At 37.0% G+C, this 24,750-nt stretch overlaps 1 protein-coding gene across 11 annotated transcripts in view; it reads right to left on the reverse strand.

Annotated features, from left to right (window-relative positions):
• Positions 1–24,750, reverse strand: part of MYO9A (myosin IXA) — a 250,999-nt gene that overhangs the window by 170,273 nt on the left and 55,976 nt on the right. For all 11 annotated transcript variants that reach the window (XM_049852703.1, XM_049852700.1, XM_049852694.1 and 8 more), the window contains exons 3-4: positions 20,417–20,511; positions 12,925–12,987 (exon numbers count right to left, since the gene is read on the reverse strand). In XM_049852703.1, coding sequence (XP_049708660.1) covers positions 12,925–12,987; positions 20,417–20,511 — 158 coding nt within the window. The remainder of the gene's footprint in view (positions 1–12,924; positions 12,988–20,416; positions 20,512–24,750) is intronic.

Consider the following 24,750-nt stretch of genomic DNA (forward strand, 5'->3'; position numbering starts at 1 on the left):
AGGTGGACTTGTTGAAAACAATGATAGGCAACTGTTGAACATCACAGGTGTCTCAAGCAGTGGATAAGAGTTGGGACAAACCTTGAAATAACCACAAAGCTTAAGAGGAAAAGCTGGGGGATAAGATCTCTTTGAAAAGCTCCAAAATATTCCTGAGACTCTAGAACACCACTTGCATGCCTAGGGTTATGGCTGTGCCCAGGTCTGTGTGCATGACCAGCAGAGACCAGAGAAGGTCTTAAGCTCTCACCTCTGACAAATCTTGAGGCTCTGCATAAGCAAAAAGTAAAGGCTAAGGTAGAGTTCTAATACGACTAGCTGAATGTTGAAAGTGTGCCCCCAATAAACACACAGAGCTTCATGGAAAACACTAGAAGACTTACTGTTCCCAGACATATAAGGAAATCTCTGTACAACCACTGGCTGACAACTAAGATAACTATGCCAAGACTTTAGTGGCCATACATGACAAAGAATATACAGACTTTACAGAATTAGCAGGAAAAAAATCATCAAAGAAACGGCAGCAACAAAAACGATAACCACCAACCCCGGGAAAAGAGAGAATCTCATTTCCAGAGTTTCTACATTATATTACTCAAAATGTCCAGTTTTCAATAAAAAATTACAATACATGCAACGAAACAAGAAAGTATAGCCCACACACAGGGTAAAAAAATTAACACTAACTCTCCCTAAAGAAGTCCAGGTGCTGGACATCCTATACTCAAAAATAAATAAATACATATATACACACATACCCACCTGCAACTTTTTCTTTTTTCATTCAAAGAATTAAAAGAAATCATATCTAAAGAGTTAAATAAAAGCATGAGGACAATGTCTCACCAAATAAGGAATATCAGTAAAAATGCAGAAATTTTTAAAAAATAACCAAACAGACGGGAGGAGGCAGGCCCAAGATGGCACGGAGTAGTCAGATGCTTCCTGTAGTCCCTCTTACAACAAAGACCCAGAAAAAAAAAAAAGTGAATCGATTATATATGACAATCTAGGACCCCTGAACATCAAAGGCAAAGTTGAAGAGTTGAACTGAGCAGCAGGGGGAAGGAGACATGGTTCAGAAACAGCAAGGAGTTGCGAAATCTGACCCAGTGGGAACTGGCACCCTGCATCCTGGATTGGCTGCCGTGTGTGGTAAGGCAAGCAGCGGTGCTCAGGACACGTTTTCCACATCGGGAGACACCGAATGGCAGAGAGTCTACTCAAGCTTCGAGAATCAGTGAAAAGCAGTGCTCAATCAGCAACAGAGAAGTAATGCGTCTAACCTACCGCATGGATCAAAAAACATCCCCTTTGGGAAGAACCTCTCTCCAATTTACTGCCCCCTCCTGGCTCTGAACCCAGGCCCCAGGCCGGCTTCAGCTATTGCCATGTCCCCTAGGCCAGAAGTAGGAGCCATCGCGTGCCCTGAGCCATTCTCCTGGCTTTGGAGAGGGAGCAAATTAACATACAGGAAAAAATAATCTGCCACCTCCCCTGAACAAGAAACTCAGGACAGGCACATCCCCTCTGACTAGGCACAGGCATAAGGGGTCCATGGACTTTGAATGCCTTTAACCCCTGCACAGACCTGTGTGGGCCCATTTCACCAACACAGGCCCTCATTAGCACAATACAACAGGATATATACCTGAAGCCTATTTTCAACTGTTTTGTCCATAATGTTAAGTGGCGGATTTGTGCATTTGACACCACTCTGCCCATTAAGCAGGGTCCTCACCTATCCACATCACGGGCCTGAGGACTGGTGGCTCCACCCACACCACCTAGCCACCTATGACAAGGATCCAAGTATAAGTGGTGCCTTCCAGTCCTTACAGCCAACAGCACTGGGTGCCCATAATATGGTTGCAAAACCCAGCCACCTACATGCTCTAGGAAACAAAGCCATGCTTTCCTCTCAGGCACTCAGGGGCAGTTCTGAGTCCCCTGCCTTGCTCAGCACACGACCCCCAACTACAGCCAGGTACCTCTGCCTACACCATTCACCCTACTGGTCTATGACTGTAGGTGATAGCCTGCATCACATACTTGGTGACCGACTACCTGGACACCTGAGCTGAATCCATATAAGTAAACAGAATCCTGGGCTCCCATCCCTAGTAATGCTGACAGGACGTGAGAGCTTCAAAGGTGCCAAAAAACAAACTAGCTCACACAACCAGCTTATTTGGGCATATAAAAACAAAACAAGAAGCTAGCACACAGCAGACAAAAATAAAATAAACAAACATAATAATTTATCGATGGCTCAGAGACAACAGTCAATATTGCAAAAAAAAATTGCCAGCCAAGAATTATCTATCCAGCAAAACTGTCTCTCAAATGTTGTTGTTGTTGTTAGGTGCCGTGGAGTCGGTTCTGATTCATAGCAACCCTATGCACGACAGAACAAAACACTGCCCGATCCTGCGCCATCCTTACCATAGTTGTAAGGCTTGAGCTCATTGTTGCAGCCACTGTGTCAATCCACCTCATTGAGGGTCTTCCTCTTTTCCGCTGACCCCGTACTCTGCCAAGCATGAAGTCATTCTCCAGGGACTGATCCCTCCTGGCAACATGTCCAAAGTATGTAAGACACAGTCTCGCCATCCTTGCCTCTAAGGAGCGTTCTGGCTGTACTTCTTCCAAGACAGATTTGTTCGTTCTTTTGGCAGTCCACGGTATATTCAATGTTCTTCGCCAATACCACAATTCAAAGGCGTCAACTCTTCTTCAGTCTTCCTTACTCGCTGTCCAGCTTTCACATGCATATGATGTGATTGAAAATACCATGGCTTGGGTCAGGCGCACCTTAGTCTTCAGGGTGACATCTTTGCTCTTCAACACTTTGAAGAGGTCTTTTGCAGCAGATTTGATCAATGCAATGCGTCTTTTGATTTCTTGACTGCTGCTTCCATGGCTGTTGATTGTGGATCCAAGTACAATGAAATCCTTGACAACTTCAATCTTTTCTCCGTTTATCATGATCTTACTCATTGGTCCACTTGTGAGGATTTTTGTTTTCTTTACGTTGGGGTGTAATCCATACTGAAGGCTGTGGTCTCTGATCTTCATTAGTAAGTGCTTCAGGTCCTCTTCACTTTCAGCAAGCAAGGTTGTGTCATTTGCATAACGCAGGTTGTTAATTAGTCTTCCTCCTATCTTGATGCCCCGTTCTTCTTCATATAGTCCAGCTTCTCGGATTATTTCCTCAGCATACAGATTAAATAGGTATGGTGAAAGAATACAACCCTGACGCACACCTTTCCTGACTTTAAACCAATCAGTATCCCCTTGCTCTGTCTGAACAACTGCCTCTTGATCTATGTAAAGGTTCCTCATGAGCACAATTAAGTGTTCTGGAATTCCCACTCTTCGCAGTGTTACCCATAGTTTGTTATGATCCGCACAGTCAAATACCACTGCATAATCAATAAAACACAGGTAAACATCCTTCTGGTATTCTCTGCTTTCAGCCAGGATCCAACTGACATCAGCAATGATATCCCTCGTTCCACGTCCTCTTCTGAAGCCGGCCTGAATTTCTGGCAGTTCCCTGTCGATATACTGCTGCAGCCGTTTTTGAATGATCTTCAGCAGAATTTTGCTTGCACGTGATATTAATGATATTGTTCTACAATTTCCACATTCGGCTGGATCACCTTTCTTGGGAGGTCTCTCAAATATGATGGTGAAATTTGGGCATTTCCAGACAGACAGAAGTTTGGAGAATTTGTAAAAACCAACCAAAATTACAGGAAATACTAAAGGGAGTCCTGTGGTTAGAAAATCAATAACATCAGATAAAAACCCAAGACAAGAACACGGGACAGAACAACCAGATATCAACCCAGATAGGGAAGTCACAAATAAATCAAAGCTAAAACACCAAAAATTGGGGAAAAGAGTCATCAGTATGTAAAAGCTGACAACATTAAAAAAAAAAAAAAAAGAGGGACTAAATAATATAGTTATAGATCTTTCATATGGAGAAGAAGTCAAGGCAATATAAAGAAATAATAGATTGGTTTAAACTTAGAAAAATACAGGTAAATATTAAGGTAACCACAAAGGAAACTTAATAATCCTACACATCAAAATTAAAAACAAGACAGGGATAAAGACTCAGCAAATACAAATCAACAACAATGAAAAAGATAAAAAGAAAATACATAAAGAAAAACAACTCAGCACAGAAAATTAAGTAGAACAAAGAAACTGTCAACAACACACAAAAAAAATACATCAAAATGGCAGCACTAAACTCATACCTTGCAATAATTATGATCGTAAATGGATTAAATGCACCAATAAAGAGACAGAGAGTGGCAGAATGGATTTAAAAAAACACGATTTGTCCATATGCTGCCTACAAGAGACACACCTTAGACTTAAAGAAACAAACAAACTAAAACTCAAAGGATAGAAAAAAATACATCAAGCAAACAACAATCAAAAAACAACAGGAGTGGCAACATTAATCTCTGACAAAATAGACTTTAAAGTAAAATTTACCACAAAGGATAAGGAAGGACACTATATAATGATTAAAGGGTCAATACCCTAGGAAGACATAACCATAATAAATATTTATGTACCTAACGACAGGGCTCCGAAATATATAAAACAAACTCTAACAGCATTGAAAAGAGACATAGAGAGCTCCACAATACTAGTAGGAGCCTTCAACACACCACTTTCATTGAAGGACAGAACTTCCAGAAATAAGCTCAATAAAGACACAGAATATCTAAATGCCACAATCAAACAACTTGATCTCACAGACATATACAGAACACTCCGCCCAACAGCAGCCAAGTACACTTTCTTTTCCAAGTGTATTTTCTCAGAACAGACCACATATTAGCCCATAAAGCAAGCCTTAACAAAGTCCAAAGAATTGAAATATTACAAAGTATCTTTTCTAACCATAAAGCCATAAAAGTAGAAATCAATAACAGAAAAAGGAAAAAAATCAAACACATGGAACTGAACAACACCTTGCTCAAAAACTACTGGATTACGGAAGAAATTAAGGATGGAATATAAAGAAATTCACAGAATCAAATGAGAATGAAAACACGTCCCAACATAACCTTTGGGATACAACAAAAGCAGTGCTCCAAAACCAAAACCACTGCCACTGAATCAATTCCAACTGACAGCGACCCTATAGGACAAAGTAGAGCTGTTCCATAAAGTTTCCAAGAAGTGCCTGATGGATTCAAGCTGCTGATCTTTTGGTTAGCAGCCATAGCACTTAACTACTACGCCACCAGATTTTCCAAGCAGTGCTCAGAGGTCAATTTATAGCAATAAATGTACACATCCAAAAAGAAAAAAGGGCCAAAATCAAAACATTAACCCTACAACTCAAACAAATAGAAAGAGAACAGCAAAAGAAGCCCTCAGGCACCAGAAGAAAGCAAATAATAAAAATCAGAGAAGAATTAAATGAAATAGGGAATAGAAAAACAATTCAAAGAGTTAACAGGACCAAAAGTTGATTCTTTAAAAAGATCAACAAAATTGATAAACCACTAGCCAAACTGACAAAAGAAAAATAGGAGAGGAAGCAAATAACCTGAATAAGAAATGAGATGGGCGATATCACAACAGACCCAACTGAAATTAAAAGAATCATAACAGAATACTAAGAAAAATTATATTCTAACAAATTTGAAAACCTAGAGGAATTGGACAAACTTCTAGAAACACAGTACCTACCTAAACTAACACAAAGGTAGACAGTAAATAAACCTCTAACAAAAGAAAAGCTTGGAAAGGTAATTAAAAACCTCCCAATGAAAAAAAGCCCTGGCCCTGATGGCTTCACAAGAAAATTCTATCAAACTTTCAGAGAAGAGTTAACAACACCACTACTAAAGGTATTTCAGAACACAGAAAAGGATGGAATACTCCCAAATTCATTCTATGATACCAAAACCAGGTAAACACACCACAAAAAAGAAAATTAGAGACCAATATCCCTCATGAACATAGAAGTAAAAATCGTCAACAAAATTCTAGCTAATAGAATTCAACAACATGTCAAAAAAATAATTCACCATGACCAAGTGAGATTCATACCAGGTATGCAGAGATGGTTCAACATTAGAAAAACAATCAATGTAATCCAAAACATAAATAAAACAAAGGTCAAAAACCACAGGATCTTATCAATTGATGCAGAAAAGGCATCTGACAAAGTCCAACACACATTCATGATAAAAAATTCTCAGCAAAATAGGAATAAAAGGGAAATTTCTTGACATAATAAAGGGCATTTATACAAAGCCAACAGACATCATCATCCTAAATAGAGTCTGAAAAGATTCCTCCTGAGCATGGGAACAAGACAAGGATGCTCTTTATCACCACTTTCATTCAAAATTGTGCTGGAGGTCCTAGCCAGAGCAATTAGGCTAGAAAAAGAAATAAACAGCACCCAAATCAGTAAGGAAGAAGTAAAAGTATCTCTATTTGCAGATGATATGATTTTATACACAGAAAACCCCAAAGAATCTACAAGGAAATTATAGGAACTAAAAGAAGATTTCAACAGTGTCCTGATACAATATAAACACACAAAAATCAACTGGATACCTCTACGACAACAAAGAGAACTTCGAAGAAGAAATCACCAAATCAGTATCATTTACAATAGCCCCCAAGAAGATAAAATACTTAGGAATAAAGCTTACCAGAGACGTAAAAGACCTATACAAAGAAAACTACAAGATGCTACTGCAAGAAACCAAGAGACCTACATAAGTGGAAAAACATACCTTGCTCATGGATAGACATTGTAAAAAATGTCTATTCTACCAAAAGTGATCTATAGATTTAATCCAATCCAAATTCCAATGACATTTTTTAATGAGATGGAGAAAAAAATCACCAACTTCATATGGAAAGGGAAGAGGCCCTGGATAAGTAAAGCATCACTCAAGAAGAACAATAAAGTGAGAGGCCTCACACTACTTGATTTTAGAACCTATTTATTATACTGCCACAGTAGTCAAAACAGCTTGGTATTGGTACAACAGATACATAGACCAATGGAACAGAACTGAGAATCCAGACTTAATTTCATCCGCCTATGAACAGCTGATACATGACAAAGGCCCAAAGTCCGTTAAATAGGGAAATGACAGTCTCTTTTTTTTTTTTTAAAGAAGGGGCTGGCATAACTGGATATCCACCTGCAAAAAAATGAAACAAGACCCATACCTCACACCATGCACAAAAACTAACTCAAAATGGATCAAAGACCTACGTATAAAACCTAAAACGATAAATATCATGGAAGAAAAAATAGGGACAACGCTAGGAGCCCTAATACATGGCATAAACAGTATGCAAAACATTACTAACCATCCACAAATACCAGAAAAGAAACTAGATAACTGTGAGCCCCTAAAAATCAAACACTTATGCTCATCAAAAGACTTCATCAAAAGAGTAAAAAGACAACCTACAGACTGGGAAAGAAATCTTGGCTACAACAAATCCAATTAGTGTCTAATCTCTAAAACCTATAAAATACTGCGAAACCTCAAAAACAAAAAGACAAATAACCCAATTAAAAGATGGGCAAAGGATATGAACAGACACTTCAACGAAGAAGACATTCAGGTGGCTATCAGATACTTGAGGAAATGCTCACGATCATTAGCCATTAGAGAAATGCATATCAAAACTATAATGAGATATCATCTCACTCCAACACGGCTAGCATTAATCCAAAAAGCACAAAATAATAAACGTTGGGGAAGTTGTGGGAAGCCTGGAACACTTAAACACTGCTGGTGGGAATGTCAAATGGTACAACCACTTTGGAAATCAATTTGGCACTTCATAAAAAAGCTAGAAATAGAAGTGCTATATAGTCTAGCAATCCCACTCCTTGGAATATATCCTAGAGAAACAAGAGCCCTCACACAAATAGATACATGCACACTCATGTTCCCTGCAGCACTGTTCACAATAGCAAAAAGGTGGAAACAACCTAGGTGCCTACCAACAGATGAATGGATGAATGGATAAACAGATTATGGTATATTCACACAATGGAATACTACACAACAGTAAAGAACAATGAGAAATCCAAGAAACATCTCATAACGTGGATGAATCTGGAAGGCATTTGCTGAGTGAAATTAGTTGCAAAAGGACAAATATTGTATGAGACCACTATTACAAGAACTCAAGAAAAGATTTAAACACAAAAGAAAACATTCTTTGATGATCATAAGGGCAGGGAGAAAGGGAGCAGGTATTCACTAACTAGATTCAAAACTATATAAAAAAAAAAAAACTAGATAGTAGATAAGAATTATCTTAGGTGAAGGGAAGGACAGCACACAATGCAGCGGAAGTCAGCACAACTGGACTAAACCAAAAGCTAAGAAGTTTTCTGAATACAACCAAACACTTTGAGGAACAAAGTTGTAGGGGCCAGGGTCTGGGGACCATGATTTCAGGGGACATCTAGGTCAACTGGCATAACAAAATTCATTAAGAAAATGTTCTGCATCCCACCTTGGTGAGTGGGGTCTGGGGTTTTAAAAGCTAGCGAGTGGCCATCTAAGATCCATCAATTGGTCCCAACCAATTCGGAGCAAAGAAAAATGAAGAACACCAATGACACAAGGAAAATACGAGCCCAAGAGACAGAAAGGTCCACATAAACCAGAGACTCCATCAGCCTGAGATCAGAAGAACTAGATGGTGTCCAGCTACCACCAATGACCACCCTGATAGAGAACACAACAGAGAGTCCCTGATGGAGCAGGAGAAAAGTGGGGTGCAGAACTCAAATTCCAGGAAGAAGACTAGACTTAATGGTCTGAGACTGGAGGGACAGTGGAAGACATGCCCCCAGACTCTGTTAGCCCAAAACTAAAACCATTCCCAAAGCTAATTCTTCAGACAAAGATCAGACTGGACTATAAAACAAAAAATGTTACTCATGAGGAGCTGCGTTTAATGGGCAGCTCCGGTCCAGAGGCAAGATGAGAAGGCAGAAAGGGACAGAAGCTGGTTGAATGGACATGGGAAATCCAGGGTGGAAAGGAGGAGTGTGCTGTCACATTATAGAGAGAGCAACTACGGTCACATAACAATGTGTGTATAAATTTTTGTATGAGAAACTAACTTGAGCTGTAAACTTTCACTTAACACACAATAAATAAATAACCAAATAGAAATTCTGGAGTTGAAAAGTATGATAACTGAAATTAAAAGTGCACAGCAAAAGATTTGTGCAGTCAGAAGAAAGGTTTCATCACAAGCAAAAGATCTCAATAATACTAACAGCTTATTTCTCATCAGAAACCATGGAAACCAGAAGCCAATGAGAAAACAAATTCAAAGTGCTGAGAGAAAAAACTTCCAAAATCCAAGAACTTTATATCCAACAAAATTAGCTGTCAAAAATAAATGAGAAATTCAGACATTCCCAGATAAACAAAAACTAAGATATCGGTCACCGACAGGTGGGCCCTACAAAAAAATAGTCAAGGAAGTCATTCTTCCAGATGAAATGAAAGGACTCTAAACATGACTCAAACATCAAGCAATAAAGAGCATCAATAAAAATAATTACATTGGTAAATATAAAAGACAGTAAAAACGTATTTATTGTTTTAACACCTCTTTCCTACTATTTGATGTGAAAGAAAATGGCATAAAGCAATAATTTATAAACCTGTTGATGGGCACACAATGTGTAAACATGTAAGTTGTACGACAGTAAAAGCATAAAGGAGGGGGAAAGGAATGGAGATATATAGGAGCAACGTTTTTATACATTATCAAAGCTAAGTTGTTATTAATCCAAACTAGATTGTTATAAGTTAACATATTAATTGTAAACCCCAGGGCAACTACTAAGAAAATGATGCAAAAAAAGTACAGTAAAAGAAACAACAAAATTAAAATGGTATGCTAGAAAACACGTACTTACACAGAAGAAGGCAATAATGGAAGCAAACGAGAACAAAAAAGTAATATGATATATAGAAAGGAAATAGCAAAATGGCAGATGTAAATCCCACTTTATCAATAATTACATCAAAAGTAAATGGGTTAAATAATCCAAACAAAAGGCACAGAACAGATAAATAAAACATGATTCAACTACATGCTATCTACAAGAGGCACACTTTAAGTTTCAAAGACACAAATAGGTTGAAAGTAAAAGGATCGAGAAAGATAGCATATGAACAGTAATCAAGAGACAGCTGAGTAGCTATACTAGTATCAGATAAAATAGACCTTAAGACAAAAAATATTATCCCTATAGACAAATGAGAACATTTTTAATACCAAAAGGGCCAATCCACAAAAAGATACAATTCTAAACATACATGCATCTAACACAACAGAGTCCCAAAATACATAAAGCAAAAACAACAAAACTGAAGGGAAAAACAGATAATTCAATAATAATAGTTGGAAATTTCAATGCCTCACTTACAATACCAACCAGAATATCAACAAGGATAAAGAAGACTTGAAAAGCTGTATATACTAATCAGACTTAAAGATATCTACCCAACAACAGCAGGATAGACCTCTTCTCGTGTTCTCTGACCATCTTGGAGTGAAACCAGAAACCAATAACGGAAATCTGGGACAGTCACAAACACGTGGAAATTACATACGACACTCCTAAATAGTCAATGGATCAAAGAAGAAATCATAATCACATGGAGAAATAGAAAATATTTTGAGATATAGGAAAACAAAAGTATAAAATACCCAAACTTATGGGAAACAGCTAAAGCAATGCTTCAGAGGAATTTTACACTTATAAACCATATAGTGAAAAAGAAGAAAGACCTCAAATCAATAATCTAAGACTCCACCTTAATAAATTACGGGAAAAATGCAAACTAAATCCAAAGCAAGCAGAAATAAAGAATAGAAAAAAATCAACAACAAATCCAAACACTGGATCTTTGAAAAGATCAACAAGATTGACAAATCTTCAGTTAAACTGATCAAAAAAAAAGAGAGAAGATTCAAATAAGGAATGAAAGAGGGGACATTACTGCCAATCGTAAGGAAATGAAAAGGATTAAAGGGGAGTAAAATCAACAATTTTTTGCCAACAAATTACATGACCTAGATGAAATGGACAAATTCCTAGAAAGATGCAAACTACTGAAGCTGATTTAAAAAGAAACAGAAAATCAGAATAGACCTATAACAAGCAAAGATACTGAATTATTATTGAAAACTTGCCACAAAGAAAAGCCTAAAAAACCCCACTGAATTTACTGGTGAATTCTACTAAATATTTAAAGAATTAACCCCAATCTTTCACCAACCAAACCCAAACCCACTGCTGTCAAGTCGATTCCGACTCATAGCGACCCTATAGGACAGAGTAGAAGTGTCCCATAGGGTTTTCAAGGCTGTGATCTTTATGGAAGCAGACTGCTGGTGGGTTCAAAATGCCGACCTTTCAGGTTGGCAACCTACTGCACCACCAGGGCTCCTTAATCCTTCACAAACAGAGGGAACATTTCCTATCTCATTCTATGAAAGCCAGGACAGTAAAACCTGCAAAAGCCAGAACCTGTGTAAGGCAGAAACCTGTCAGAGAAGGAAAACTCAAATATTTTCAACTAACAGACAGCAATAGAAAAGTAGTAAGACTGTGCCCTGTCAAAGGCGGAAAACTTGTAAGACCCGGAAAAGCAAGGCAGTCTCGTCAAGTTCTGGCTCTCTCAGGTTTCCGTGTATGGCCCTGATCCCAAAACCAGATAAAGAAATCACAAGAAAAGAAAACTACAGACCAATATCTCTTAAGGATATAGATGCAAAAATCTTCAACAAAGTACTAGCAAACCAATCTAATACAATAAGAATAACACATACACACATCTGCAAGTCAAATCCAGCCAGATGACACAGAACCAGTTTGTAAACTTTGGACCTTCACTTCCCACTCATTTTTCAAACCCAAGCTTATACCCCCACCATGCCATTAAAAACATGTTAGAAAAAATTACTAATAACCTCCTAATAGAAGCACTTAACAGCTCTGTAAATATTTATGAAGCTAGTTCTCTTCCCGAAACTCTGCCCTTTGTTTCTAAAACACCTTGTATGCAAAACTCCTCTCACCTCAGCTAGCCACAGAAAAATAACTGAAAACCTTAAATTCCAATTCTAGCCTTGTCAGTAATTAACTATGATAATTTAGTTATCAACTCCTTAGCTTTTGTTATATCTAAGGACTATGCTAAGCACTTTATAAATATTATATAATTTAATCCTTTAAACAACTCTAGGATACAGTTTTCCATCTGTAAAATGGGAATAAATAGCTAAGAAACAGAGGAAGTTAAATGCGATACCCAAAGAATACCAAGGATTTAAACAAAGGCCTGTTTACCTTTAAACCCTGGATCTTAACAATTGAGCTTTATTGTGTCAGAACATAGCATGAAGAAAATCATTCATCCCTCAGATATTTGGTTTCTTCATCTGCAGGATGTTACTTATATCACCTCTGAAGCCTCATATACCTCAGATACTATAATGGAATTAAGACCTTCGTTAAAAAATTTTTCTTAAATTAGAGAAAAAATACCAGGAAATGGAAGAAAGGACTAAAGGCAAAGGAAAAGAAGCTCACAAAGAGCAACGTGATACCACCTTAAGAAACTTCTTCTGACAGTTTGCTTCGAGCTTCGAAAGGGGAACAGTACTACATACCCAATAAAAATCTTCCAGCAGCCTCAGAAAAATTAGTTTTGTTCATCACAGGAAATAGCAATTAAACATAAAGGTCTGCATGATGTAAACTGAATTAGGGGTCATAACAGTCAAAGAGTCTAAAAGTCAATCTTCCTGACACAAATGTGAATCTGACCTAATAATACAAATAAAAATACATACCGTTCATTGTGCTCTTGATAAACAAGTCTGGACTTCTCTAGTAGATATTTTTCAACATACGCACTAGAAGGAAAATAAAATTAGTTGGTACAAATAGGAAAGTTTAATATAAGGTACACAAATAGTTATTCAGAGAAGATTCAAAAGTACAAAGGATACTATCCAGATCATTTTCAGTACATTTACAATTATTGTGTTACGGATGTTATTAGTGTCATCCACGGTAAATTCATAAAAACTCCTAAGTCATTATAAAATGAAGCTCAAATGTGCCATCCTCTGCAAATTTATAGCCATTACCACTATCACCACTACGGAGACAGATTATCTACCCGAAATGCGAGAAAAGGCACTAATATGAACTAATACGTCAAATTCTGCCAAAACTCCATGGTAAATATTACTGCCCCTTTTTTACAACTGTAGAAACTGATGCTCAAAAGTGTTAAGATCATGCAGCGAGTAAACAGCAGAACTACGATTTGAACCCAGGTATACTTTAACTACAAAGGCTGTCTCTTTCAATTATCATCCACATGCTACTTCTCGGCTATCTCTCTTTTCTGTCCTTCAATCTGAGTCATACGAGTCATATGACTCTATAAGAGTTATCTTCCTATAAAATAAGATCTACTCATGTTATTCCCCTACTTTGAACTTGCTCCCCATAAAGAAGTACCTAAAGGGTGAATTAAAATTATCTTTGTAAGGAACTGCTTTTCAAATACATCAGCACAGAAAAATAAAAAAGGGATAGATGAAACAAATATGGCAAAATTTGATAACTGCTAAATCTGAGTGGGAGTTCCTTATACTACTCTTCTTTACTATCATGTATGTTTGACATTTTCTCATAATAATATTTAATCTGTTCTCCTGTGTCAATAGGAGGAATTACAAATATTAGAGCTTTATTCACAATCTGACACCAGCTGATCACTATGCCTGTGTGCTATAGCCATTTAACTTATCTTCTCAAATACACCAACCCCTTATCATAATTCTGTTCATTTGCTAATGCCAATTCCTCAGCCAATAATGTAATTTCCCACTTTTCCTGCTTGGCAAACTTTCAAGACCCAACATAAAAATTACCTTTTTTGGTGAAATCTTCCAGATAACTTGGTCATTGCACTTATCTCATTTACTGTAATTATACTATATAAACAAATGTCTTTCCAGAAAGACCATAAGAACTTTAACGGCAAGGAAGATGTCTACATCTTTTACATCCTCAGCAGTTAGCACAGTGCCTGGTACTCAAAATGAACTCCATAAATATTTGCTTAATAAATGATAAAATAAAATATTTAAAATATTCGATTAATATTTGCTGATTTACTAATCAAAATGAGATATTTATATTTGCTCGTTGTTGATACGAAGTTTAACTTTTCCTAGGTGGTCACTTAACATATGAGACCCTAAATTTCATTCATAAAACGGGAAAATAAACATCTGATATTCCTCAAAAAATTGTCTTGAGAACCAATGAATATACATAATGGCACTTCAGAAACTATAAAGCAATGGACACAGCTTTACCAATTACCAACCTCTTTTACAGCACAATCATAAATACTAGGTAAGAGATGCCTGACAGCTTGACTGAATACCACTTTCACAAGTAAAAGTAGTAACTGTTTATCTTTGCAAACTGATGATTCTTCAGAATCAGGTTCTGAAACTTCCCATTGAAGAAGAATTTATCCCTTTTTGGGAAGGGTAAGTACACATAGTTTTGGTCAAAATATAAATGCATAAATAAAAAGTATATATCAATTTCATTTATTAATATAGATGTACCAATTATAAGTAAACAGAAAACAATAACTAATTTACACGTGAGTGTGTATATAAACATGCGTTTATGTATGCATCTTTGTGTGTGTGTGTGTGCACGTGTGTGTGTGCACGCGCGCATGTGTTGATTGATCAAATGAGATTCTGTCCCAGGAATGCAAGACAGTTCGATATTAGGAAAGCAACTGTAATAATTCAGATGTTAATAGAGCTTGGGGTGAATGAAAATCATGATATCTCCACAGATGTCAAAAAGACCTTTGATAAAATTTAATACCTATTACTGACAAAACATTCAGGAAAATAAAAATTGATGCTTAATTCCTTAACATGATAAAAAATACCCTAAACCCAGTATTTTACTTAATGGAAGAAAAGTAGAGGCATTCATATTAAGGTCAGAAACAAGGCAAGAATGTCCACTATCTTTCCCAGTACTATAGCTGTATTAGAAGAACAGCATCCGGCAAGATGGAAAATAATCAGATATATAAGAGCTAAAAAAAGAAAACTATCTATTTATGTAGAAAAGGTAAGAGAAACAATAATAAAACTAATACAAACGTGGTAATTCAGTAATGTGACATAAAATCAACAGAAAAGTCAACAGCCTCCACATATATACAAACAGGCAGTCAGAAGATATAACGTAAGAGAAAACCACATTTATAACAGCAACAAAAACTTAAAATACTTACAAATAAACTTACAAAGAAATCCAAAAACTTTAAAACATTCCTCAAAAACACAAAAAAAATCAACTATCTCCAAATTAATAAAGTTAACACCATTCAAATACAAATATCAGTAAGTTTGTCTTTTTTCTTCCTCTCAAGCTAGACAAGTTGATTCTGAATAGCTGGTGAAAAAAGCAAAATAAACATGCAAAAATTTTTAGAAACCTATAAGAAAAAAAAGACAATAAATAAGAGGAGATCAAACTGATGACAGCATCTCGAAAGACTAGATAAGAAACTTAGGGGGCAATGAATTTATGATAATGGGGGAGGAAAATTTCAGAAAAGAAGGGTGAGAATGGTTGCCTAACTTGGATGTAATCAATGGGTCTGAATTGTACACGCAGAAATTGTTGAATCAGTCAGGGCTTCAAACCGATCCTGCCCAGTTCAGTCTTGGCCGAGAAAGCATCACCAGAACAGACTCGAATTTTTTAAGTTACAATGAACTGGAAACATAGCTGGAGTGGGAAAAATTATAGGTCAAAGGCCTGCTAGAAACTTAACCTCCCTCTTAGAGAACAAGGGCAGCATATGCATTGCATAGCAACCAAATCTCTTGCCCTCAGATTCTGAGCAGAGTCTGAAGCAATGCTGCCCTGCTCAAAGAAGGCAGTGCCCCACTCAAAGCTGGCAGCCAACCACGCCACTTTTAATGTGTCGCTTTCCTACAGTCCTACCAACAATCCCATCTCACACATCAGGCTCCTGAATAGGCTCACTAAGCTTCTTCCGAGTCCCCATTCCAGGGCTTCCACCCATAATTTTTCATGTTTCAGGTACCATGCAGAATGTCCGAAATTACAAAACTTTGGGTCCGTTCCTGTTTCACTTCATTGGCCATGGCTGAATTGGTACAAACCAGTTTAAAGTACTGGAACTGGTGTACGTGTTGCTGTATATATTCTCAACAACAACAAAAAGTAATTTTTTAAAAAAAAAAGAAAGAAATGAGGAGGGAATTATTCCTGCCAGATATTAAAACCTACTATTAAAGCCCCTATAATTGTTTAAGAGTGTGGTAATGTTATACGAACAGGCAGACCAACCAATGAAAGGACACAAAATCTAGAAAAAGCACATATGGACAACTAATATATGATAAAGGTGATCTCTCAAATCACTGCAAGAGAAAAAACAAACATTTCAGTAAATGATTTGGCACTAAATAGCCATTTATGAAATGATGAAATTGAATTCATACTTACACAGTATCAGAAAAATAACAAATCAGAGATCTAAATGTCAAAAAATAATAGCTAAATTTTCTTATAATCTAGGGATGAGGAATACCTAATTGTAACTCACAATCTAGATGCTTAAAAGGAAAAAGAGTAAATCTGTCTAGAAATACCAACTACTGCATGGCAAGAAAGTAAGGAAAGGAGGGAAGGAAGAACGGAGGGAGGGAGAAAGAAATAAGAAATTAGACATAACTAAAAGACTAATGGAGCCCTGGTGGTGCAGTGGTTAAAAGCTTGGCTGCTAACCAAAAGGCCAGTAGTTCGAATCCACCACCCACTCCTTGGAAACCCTATGGGGCAATTCCACTCTGTCCTATAGGGTCACTATGAGTCGAAATCGACTCGACAGCAATGGGTTTGGTTTTTTCAGTTTAAAAGGCTAACAACAAAATAGGAGAAAATACTTGAACATATCACTAATGAAAGATTAATATTCTTACTATATGAAGAGCTCTTTTTAAAAAAAAAAAAAAAAAAGGAGGCCAAAAAGTCAATAGAAAGATGGACACGGTACATGGCCAGAAAATTCAAAGAAAAAGATAAACAAATGGCCCTTAAACATTTAAAAATAATTTTTAAAACATGCTAAACTTCACTCATAAAAAGAAAACTGAATTATCTATCAGTTTGACCAAAAAAAAAAAAAAAAGCTCAGCAATATTCTTTTGACAAAGCTACGGAAAAACAGGCATTCTCTTATGTAGCTCATGGAAATGCAAACTGGTACAACCCTTATAAGCAGGGTACTGGGCTACAGTACACAAAACCATATATGCATTTGCCCTTTAACCCTTCTATCACATTTCCTAGAAATTTAGTCTAAATATGCAAATATACAATAATAGGTACAAGATTATTCACTGAAAAACTTAAATGCCTATCCATAGAACACTGAATGAATAAACTGATATGGTCATACAATATAGTACCATGCAGGTGTTAAAAAGCTGAGAAAGATTTCTATAAACTGATTTGAGTGATTTCCAGGACATATTTTTAAGTATTAAAAAAGCAAGAGGTGAATGGATGTGTGTAATATCTACATTTTAGGAGAAAAATTCTTTTTTTCATTTTACTAAAAAGACACAAAGACTAAACCAGAAACTAATGAAAATGGTGGTGGTGCACGGGGATGAGGAAGAAGGGACAGGGAGGGAGGAAGACTTCTCAAAGTAAACCTCTTTATACAGTTTTGACTTTTAAACCACACAAACGTCTTCCATGGTCAAAAAATTTAAATAAAAATTGATGGAATAAAGCAAGCCCTCAAACTGAATATAAACATAATACAAACAAAGGAATCTAACAATGTTAGGTGCTGTCAACTCAATTTTGACTCATAGCGACCCCATGCGACAGAGTAGAACTATTCCACAGGGTTTTCTAGGCTGTAGTCTCTACGGGAACAGATCACGAGGTCTTTCTCCTGTGGAGCCACTGGGTGCGAACCACCTTTTCAGTTAGCAGCCAAGCACTTAACTCTTGTGCCACCAGGGCTCCTTTTAATCTAACTATACACCAAATTAATACCATAATCTAAACACAGTACTTTCACTATACACTCTTAGTTGGACATATTGCTAAGGACAACAAGAAATGTAAAAATAAAAACGTATGTAATAAGTTTGCAGTTGGTACAGCAGTTCTGAAACCACTTTTTTATATTGTCTTAAAAGGAAATGAGTGAATATACTGATAATGTTGGGAACTAGAGATATCACTATAGGAAAAGACATATACAACATGGAATTTGAGGAACAAGAGGAACAATGCTATAGTGTTGCATTTAAATTAGAAGTATCAGTATGGACTTAAAATTTTCTTTAAATATATACAGGACCTTGAGGCAAAGACATCAAAGTAACAATGAATACACCTAATTGCCAAATTTTAGTTTCTAAATATGAATAAAACAATAAAAAGAAGACAAAGCTCCTTGGCAAAATGGTAGATTCCAAATATAAGGCAAGGAAAATAAAAGGTGAGCTTGGAGCATTTTGTGATAGAAGGCAAAGAAATACCAAAGACTAATGGAGACATGTCAAAAAGACATGGAACCAGCTTAAAGGCACCACCACTGGGCAAACTGGGACAGTTAGAGCTTTAAAAAAAAAAAAAAAAGATGGCAATGGACTCTATCACATCAAATAAAAAAGAATTCATGCGTCCCTACTGTTACTTTAAGACCCTTGGCGGCGCAATAGTTAAGCACTCAGCTGCTAACCAAGAGGTCAGCAGTTTGAACCCACCAGCTGCTCCATGGGAGAAAGACGTGGCAGTCTGCTTCCGTAAAGAATGACAGCCTTGGAAACCATACAGGGCAACTCTACCCTGTCCTATAGGGTCACTATGAGTCGGAATCAATTCAACAGCAGTGGGTTTAATATAACTTTAAAAAATAAATACAAAGGGAAGAGGGAAGAGAAGTATGTTTTTTGACAGAAAAACACTAGCTAATAAATATAGAAAGGATGATAAAATTAGAGAATCACACTTTGGAGCCACAGATGTAATAACTAGTTCTGGCGAGGACCATCAGTGGATGCTGAAACCACTGGCTGAAAAACTGTGGAGAACAGAATACTCGCATCTCAAAGTATCACCCCAGAGATTACGTTTTAATTACAACAGGAAATAGGTATCTTTGAAATGGAGAGATCTGGAGGATGTCATGTAAATCAAGTGATAAAAACTTAGCATTGTCAAAAACTGAACAAACTGATAGAAGTCTCCTTATGTCATATAATGTAAAGTACAGAACATCAACTATATAGTATTCTCGCCAAGAATATTTATCTAGATTTTAATCAGAAGGAAATCATCAAGCAAATATAGACTGGAGAACATCCTACAAGTAAACTGATGTATACTACTCAAACATGTCAATGTAACGCTTGGGGGTAAGCAGCAGCAGTAAAAGGAGTGTGATAGATTAAAGGAGACCAAAAGAGATTAGTAGGAGCCCTGGTGGTGTAGTGGTTAAGAACTTGGCTGCTAAACAAAATCTGCAGTTCAAAACTGCCAGCCGCTGCTTGGAAACCCTGTGGGCAGTTCTACTCTGTCCTTAAGAGTCACTATGAGTTGGAACCAATTCGATGGCATCTAACAACAACAAAGAAATATAACAAACCGGTGCAATACGTGATCCTTGATTGGATCCTAGATTTTTTTTAAAGCCATAAAGAATACTGTTGAGTTAACCAGGGGACTCTGGCTTTATAATATACTACATAACAAAAAATATTATCATAATACTATTAAATTTCTTGAGTATAATAACAATATTATGGTTATGTAAAAGATTGTGGTTGCATTTATGAAATACATTAATTAGGGGGTCATGTTATAATTTATATCCAACTTACTTGAAAATAATTGAGAAGAAAATGAATGCTCCATAATATATAATGTATAAACCAAAACCCACTGCCATCGAGTCAATTCCAACTCATAGCGATATAATACAATTATTAAAAGTTAGTAAATCTAAGTTAAGGGTGTATGAATGTTATACTTTTCTGAGGTATGCATGTTAACTTTCTGAGGCTTGAACTTGTCCAAAAGAAAAAATTTGGAAGGGAAAAAATTTTAATGCGGACACCAATGTTACTATTCTCATTAAAAAGCAAATGAGGAGTCCATAGCTTATGATGGGGCAATGATAACAATATAAACATGCTCCAAAGTACTGAAATGACTGCTACTTACCCAAGAACAGTGCCTGTTTCTTGGTAATTTACTTGAATAAACTTGCCAAAACGACTTGAGTTGTTATTATGAGCTGTCTTTGCATTTCCAAAGGCCTGTCAAAATAAGCAATTCTCATTAGTTTCATTTAAAAAAAAATTTGGAAAGCTTTGTTTAGGTCAGTTCAAAGAGACAAAATGCTAAATAGGTAACAGAAAAAGCAACTCATACTATTAGACTGATATTCATGGTTCAGGTCAAATAAGAGAAAGTGATTAATAGTTGAAATAATAGTCAAGTAAGTATTATTTTATGCTTTTCAGTAAAATAAATCTTAATTTTGAAAAAAGTAATGCTCATGAAAGTACAAATGTCTCATAGCCAGGTCATAAAATTTTCTAATATATCTACACTTATGTTAAATATACAATATAAGTGTGTGTGTATGTGTGTGTGTGTGTGTGTATTGGAAGCCCTGGTGGCATACTGGTTAAGTGCCACAGCTGCTAAACAAAAGGCTGGTAGTTCAAATCCTTCAGGCGCTCCTTGTAAACTCTACGGAGCAGTTCTACTCTGCCCTATAGCGTTGCGATGAGTCAGAATTGACTCGACGGCAACGGGTTTGGGTTTTCTTTGCTATATATATATGTGCATGTGTGTGTGTATATATACACACACACACACACGTGCTGATGTCAAATGGATCCTGGCTGAAAGCTGAGAATACCAGAAAGATGTTTACCTGTGTTTCACTGACTATGCAAAGTCATTCGACTATGAATCATAACAAATTACGGACAACATTGCGAAGAATGGGAATTCCAGAACACTTAATTGTGCTCATGAAGAACCTGGGCACAGACCAAGAAGCAGTGATTTGGACAGAACAAGGGGATACTCCGTGGCTTAATGTTAGGAAAGGTGTGTATCAGGGTTGCATCCTTTCACCACACTTATTCAATCTGTATGCTGAGCAAATAAAGCGAGAAGATGGACTACATGAAGAACAATGGGACATCGGGACTGGAGGAAGACTCATGAACAACCTGCATTATGCAGATGACACAACTCTGCTTGCTGAAAGTGAAGAGGACTTGAAGCACTTGCTGATGAAGATCAGAGACTACAGCCTTCAGTATGGATTACACCTCAACATAAAGAAAACAAAAATCCTCACAACTGGACCAGAAAGCGGCATCATGATAAATGGAGAAAAGACTCAAGTTGTCGAAGATTTCATTTTATTTGGATTTACAATCAACATCCACGGAAGCAGTAGTCGAGAAATCAAGCAACGTATTGCTTTGGGAAAATCTGCAAAAGACCTCTTTAAAGTGTTCAAAAGCAAAGATGTCACTTTAAGGACTAAGGTGTGCCTGACCCAAGTTATGGTATTTTCAATCGCCTCCTATGCATGTGAAAGCTGGACATGAATAAGGAAGACCGAAGAAGAATTGATGCCTTTGAATTATGGTGAAAGTGAAGCATACTAAATATACCACGGACTGCCAAAAGAACGAACAAATCTGTCTTGGAAGAAGCACAGCAAGAATGCTCCTTAGAGGCAAGGATGGCAAGATTTCATCTCACATACTTCGGATACGTTATCAGGAGGGCCAGTCCCTGGAGAAGGACATCATGCTTGGTAAAGTAGAGGGTCAGCGAAAGAGAGGAAGACCCTCAATGAAATAGAGTCACGCAGTTGGCTGCAATATTGAGCTCAAGCATAACATCAACTGTGAGGATGGCACAGGACTGGGCAGTGTTTCGTTCTGTTGTACACAGATATAGGGTCACTATGAGTCAGAACCAACTCGACAGTATCTAACAACATATATATACATGTTTCATTACATAAAGTAACTACACTTATTTCAAACAAAGCTACCAAAAGAAAACCAAACCAGTTGCCATTAAGCCACTTCCAATTCATGGGATGGTGCAGATGTTTAAGAGCTTGACTGTTAACCAAATGATTGGTAGTCAGAACCCACCCACAGGTGACTGGGAAGAAAGACCCAGTAATCTGCTTCTGATCACAGCCTTGAAAATCCTATGGAATGCAGTTATGCTCTGCTACACATGGGGTCACCATGAGTCATGAACAAAGCTACAGTACTTATTAAAGTAAATCATAAACTGAATTATAACCCAAAGCATATATCATACAATGGAATATTGCCCAGCAATAAGGATGAACAAACTTAATACAGATATTAACATCAGTAAAGCCAAAACATTGTGCAAGAGGAATGCACTACATAAAAGAATACATACTGCATTTATCCATTTACATGAAATTCTAGAAAAGACAGACTAACAGGAAGCAGATCAGAAGATACCTGGAATGGGCCGAGGGTAGGAGGTGTCTGGGGCATAAGGAAACTATTCAGGATGATGAAAATATTCTATACCTTGATTATATTATGATAGTAACATGGGTGTACATATTTGTCAAAACTCATTTTAAGTTATCTTATTATAAGTTATATTTTTATTATAAGTTATAACTCAACATATCTCAAAATTGATTTTAAAAAAAGGCACTGCCCTAGCCAACTCATTTATGTTATATTTGAAGAAACAAAACTAGAAAAGAAAATTGATTTGCATACTGAAGACAGAGTAGGAAATGACTCATTGCAGATCTTCTCCCACCATAATGATCTCATGGGAATGACATAACCTCTAACTCCAAAAACTACAAAACCAGTTGCCATCAAGTGGATTCTGACTCATGGCAACCCCAGAGTAGAATTATATACTCCATAGGGTTTTCAAGAGCTGGTTTTTCAGTAGAATGCCAGGCCTTTCTTTCAAGATGCCTCTGGGAGGACTTGAACTTCCAACCTTTAGGTAGCAGGCAAGTGCATTAACCATTTGCACCACCCAGGGACTCCCTAATAAACCTAAACTATCCATTAACAGCTTCTGGATGCAAAGCCATGGAACATAGTGGAACTACGCAGAGCACACACAAACAGGCATAAAAACACACATACATAAGACAAGCTGAAGAGGTGAACTTAGCTGATGTTCCAGTAACTGCATCTCTACTTCAATGCTTCTAAAAGTATGATTTGGAGACCAACAGCATCAGCATCATCTGAACACTTGTTATAAATACAAATTCTTAGGTCTCACACAGACCTACTGAATCGGAGGTCTGAGGACAGGGCTCAGCAATCTGTGTTTCTATACACCAGCAATGAACACTCTGAAAAGGAAATTAAGAAAACCATTCCTTTTATAAAAAAAAAAAAAAAAAATCTAAAGAATAAAACACTTAGGAATAAATGAAAGAGATGAAACATCTCTACAATAAAAATCATAGAACACTGCTGAAAGAAATTAAAGAAGATCTAAATAAATGGAAAGACATTCTACGTTCAGGGACTGAAAGACTTAATATTGTTAAGAATTCAATACTATCAAAGCGAACTACAGATACAATGCAATTCCTATTAAAATTCCAACAACCTTTTGTGCAGAAATGGAAAAGCTGATCCTCAAGTTCATATGGAATTGCAAGCAACCCAGAATACCTAAAAAAAAAAAAAAGAAATGAACTTCCCAATTTTAAGACATATCACAAAGCTACATAAATAAAAAGTGTGGTACTCAAGGGAATTAAGAGCCCAAGGGGCAAAAAGGGCCACATAAACCAGAGACTACATCAGCCTGAGAGCAGAAGAACTATATGGTGCGCGGCTACAACCGATGACTGTCCTGACAGGGAACGCAACAGAGAACCCCTCAGGGAGCAGGAGAGCAGTGGGATGCAGACCCCAAGTTCTCATAAAGAGACCAGACTTAATGGTCTGATTGAGACTACAAGGTCCCTAGACCTTCTGTGAGCCCAAGACAGGAACCATTCCCAAAGCCAACTCTTCAGACAGGGATTGGATTGGAATATGGGATAAACAGTGATACTGTTGAAGAATGAGCTTTATGGATCAAGTAGACATGTGAGACTATGTGGGCAGCTCCCATCTGAAGCAGAAATGAGAGGGTAGGCAGGGTCAGAAGCTGGCTGAATGGACACGAAAAGAGAGAGTGGTGGGAAGGAGTGTGCTGTCTCATTAGAGGGAGAGCAATTAGGAGTATAGAGCAAGTGTTCATAAATTTTTGTATGAGAGTCCGACTTGATTTGCAAACTTTCGCTTAAAGCACAATAAAAATTAAAAAAAAAAAAGTGTGGTACTCGTATGAGAATAGACATATAGACCAACGGAATAGAATTGTGAATGCAGAAATAAAGCCACACATATGTAGCCAATTGATTTTTAACTCACTCAATGGAGAAAGGGTCTCTTCAACAAAGGGTGCTGGGACAAGTGCATTTCCACATGCAA

This window comes from Elephas maximus, chromosome 13 (assembly GCF_024166365.1).
Source record: "Elephas maximus indicus isolate mEleMax1 chromosome 13, mEleMax1 primary haplotype, whole genome shotgun sequence".
In the NCBI taxonomy this organism is placed as follows: domain Eukaryota; kingdom Metazoa; phylum Chordata; class Mammalia; order Proboscidea; family Elephantidae; genus Elephas; species Elephas maximus.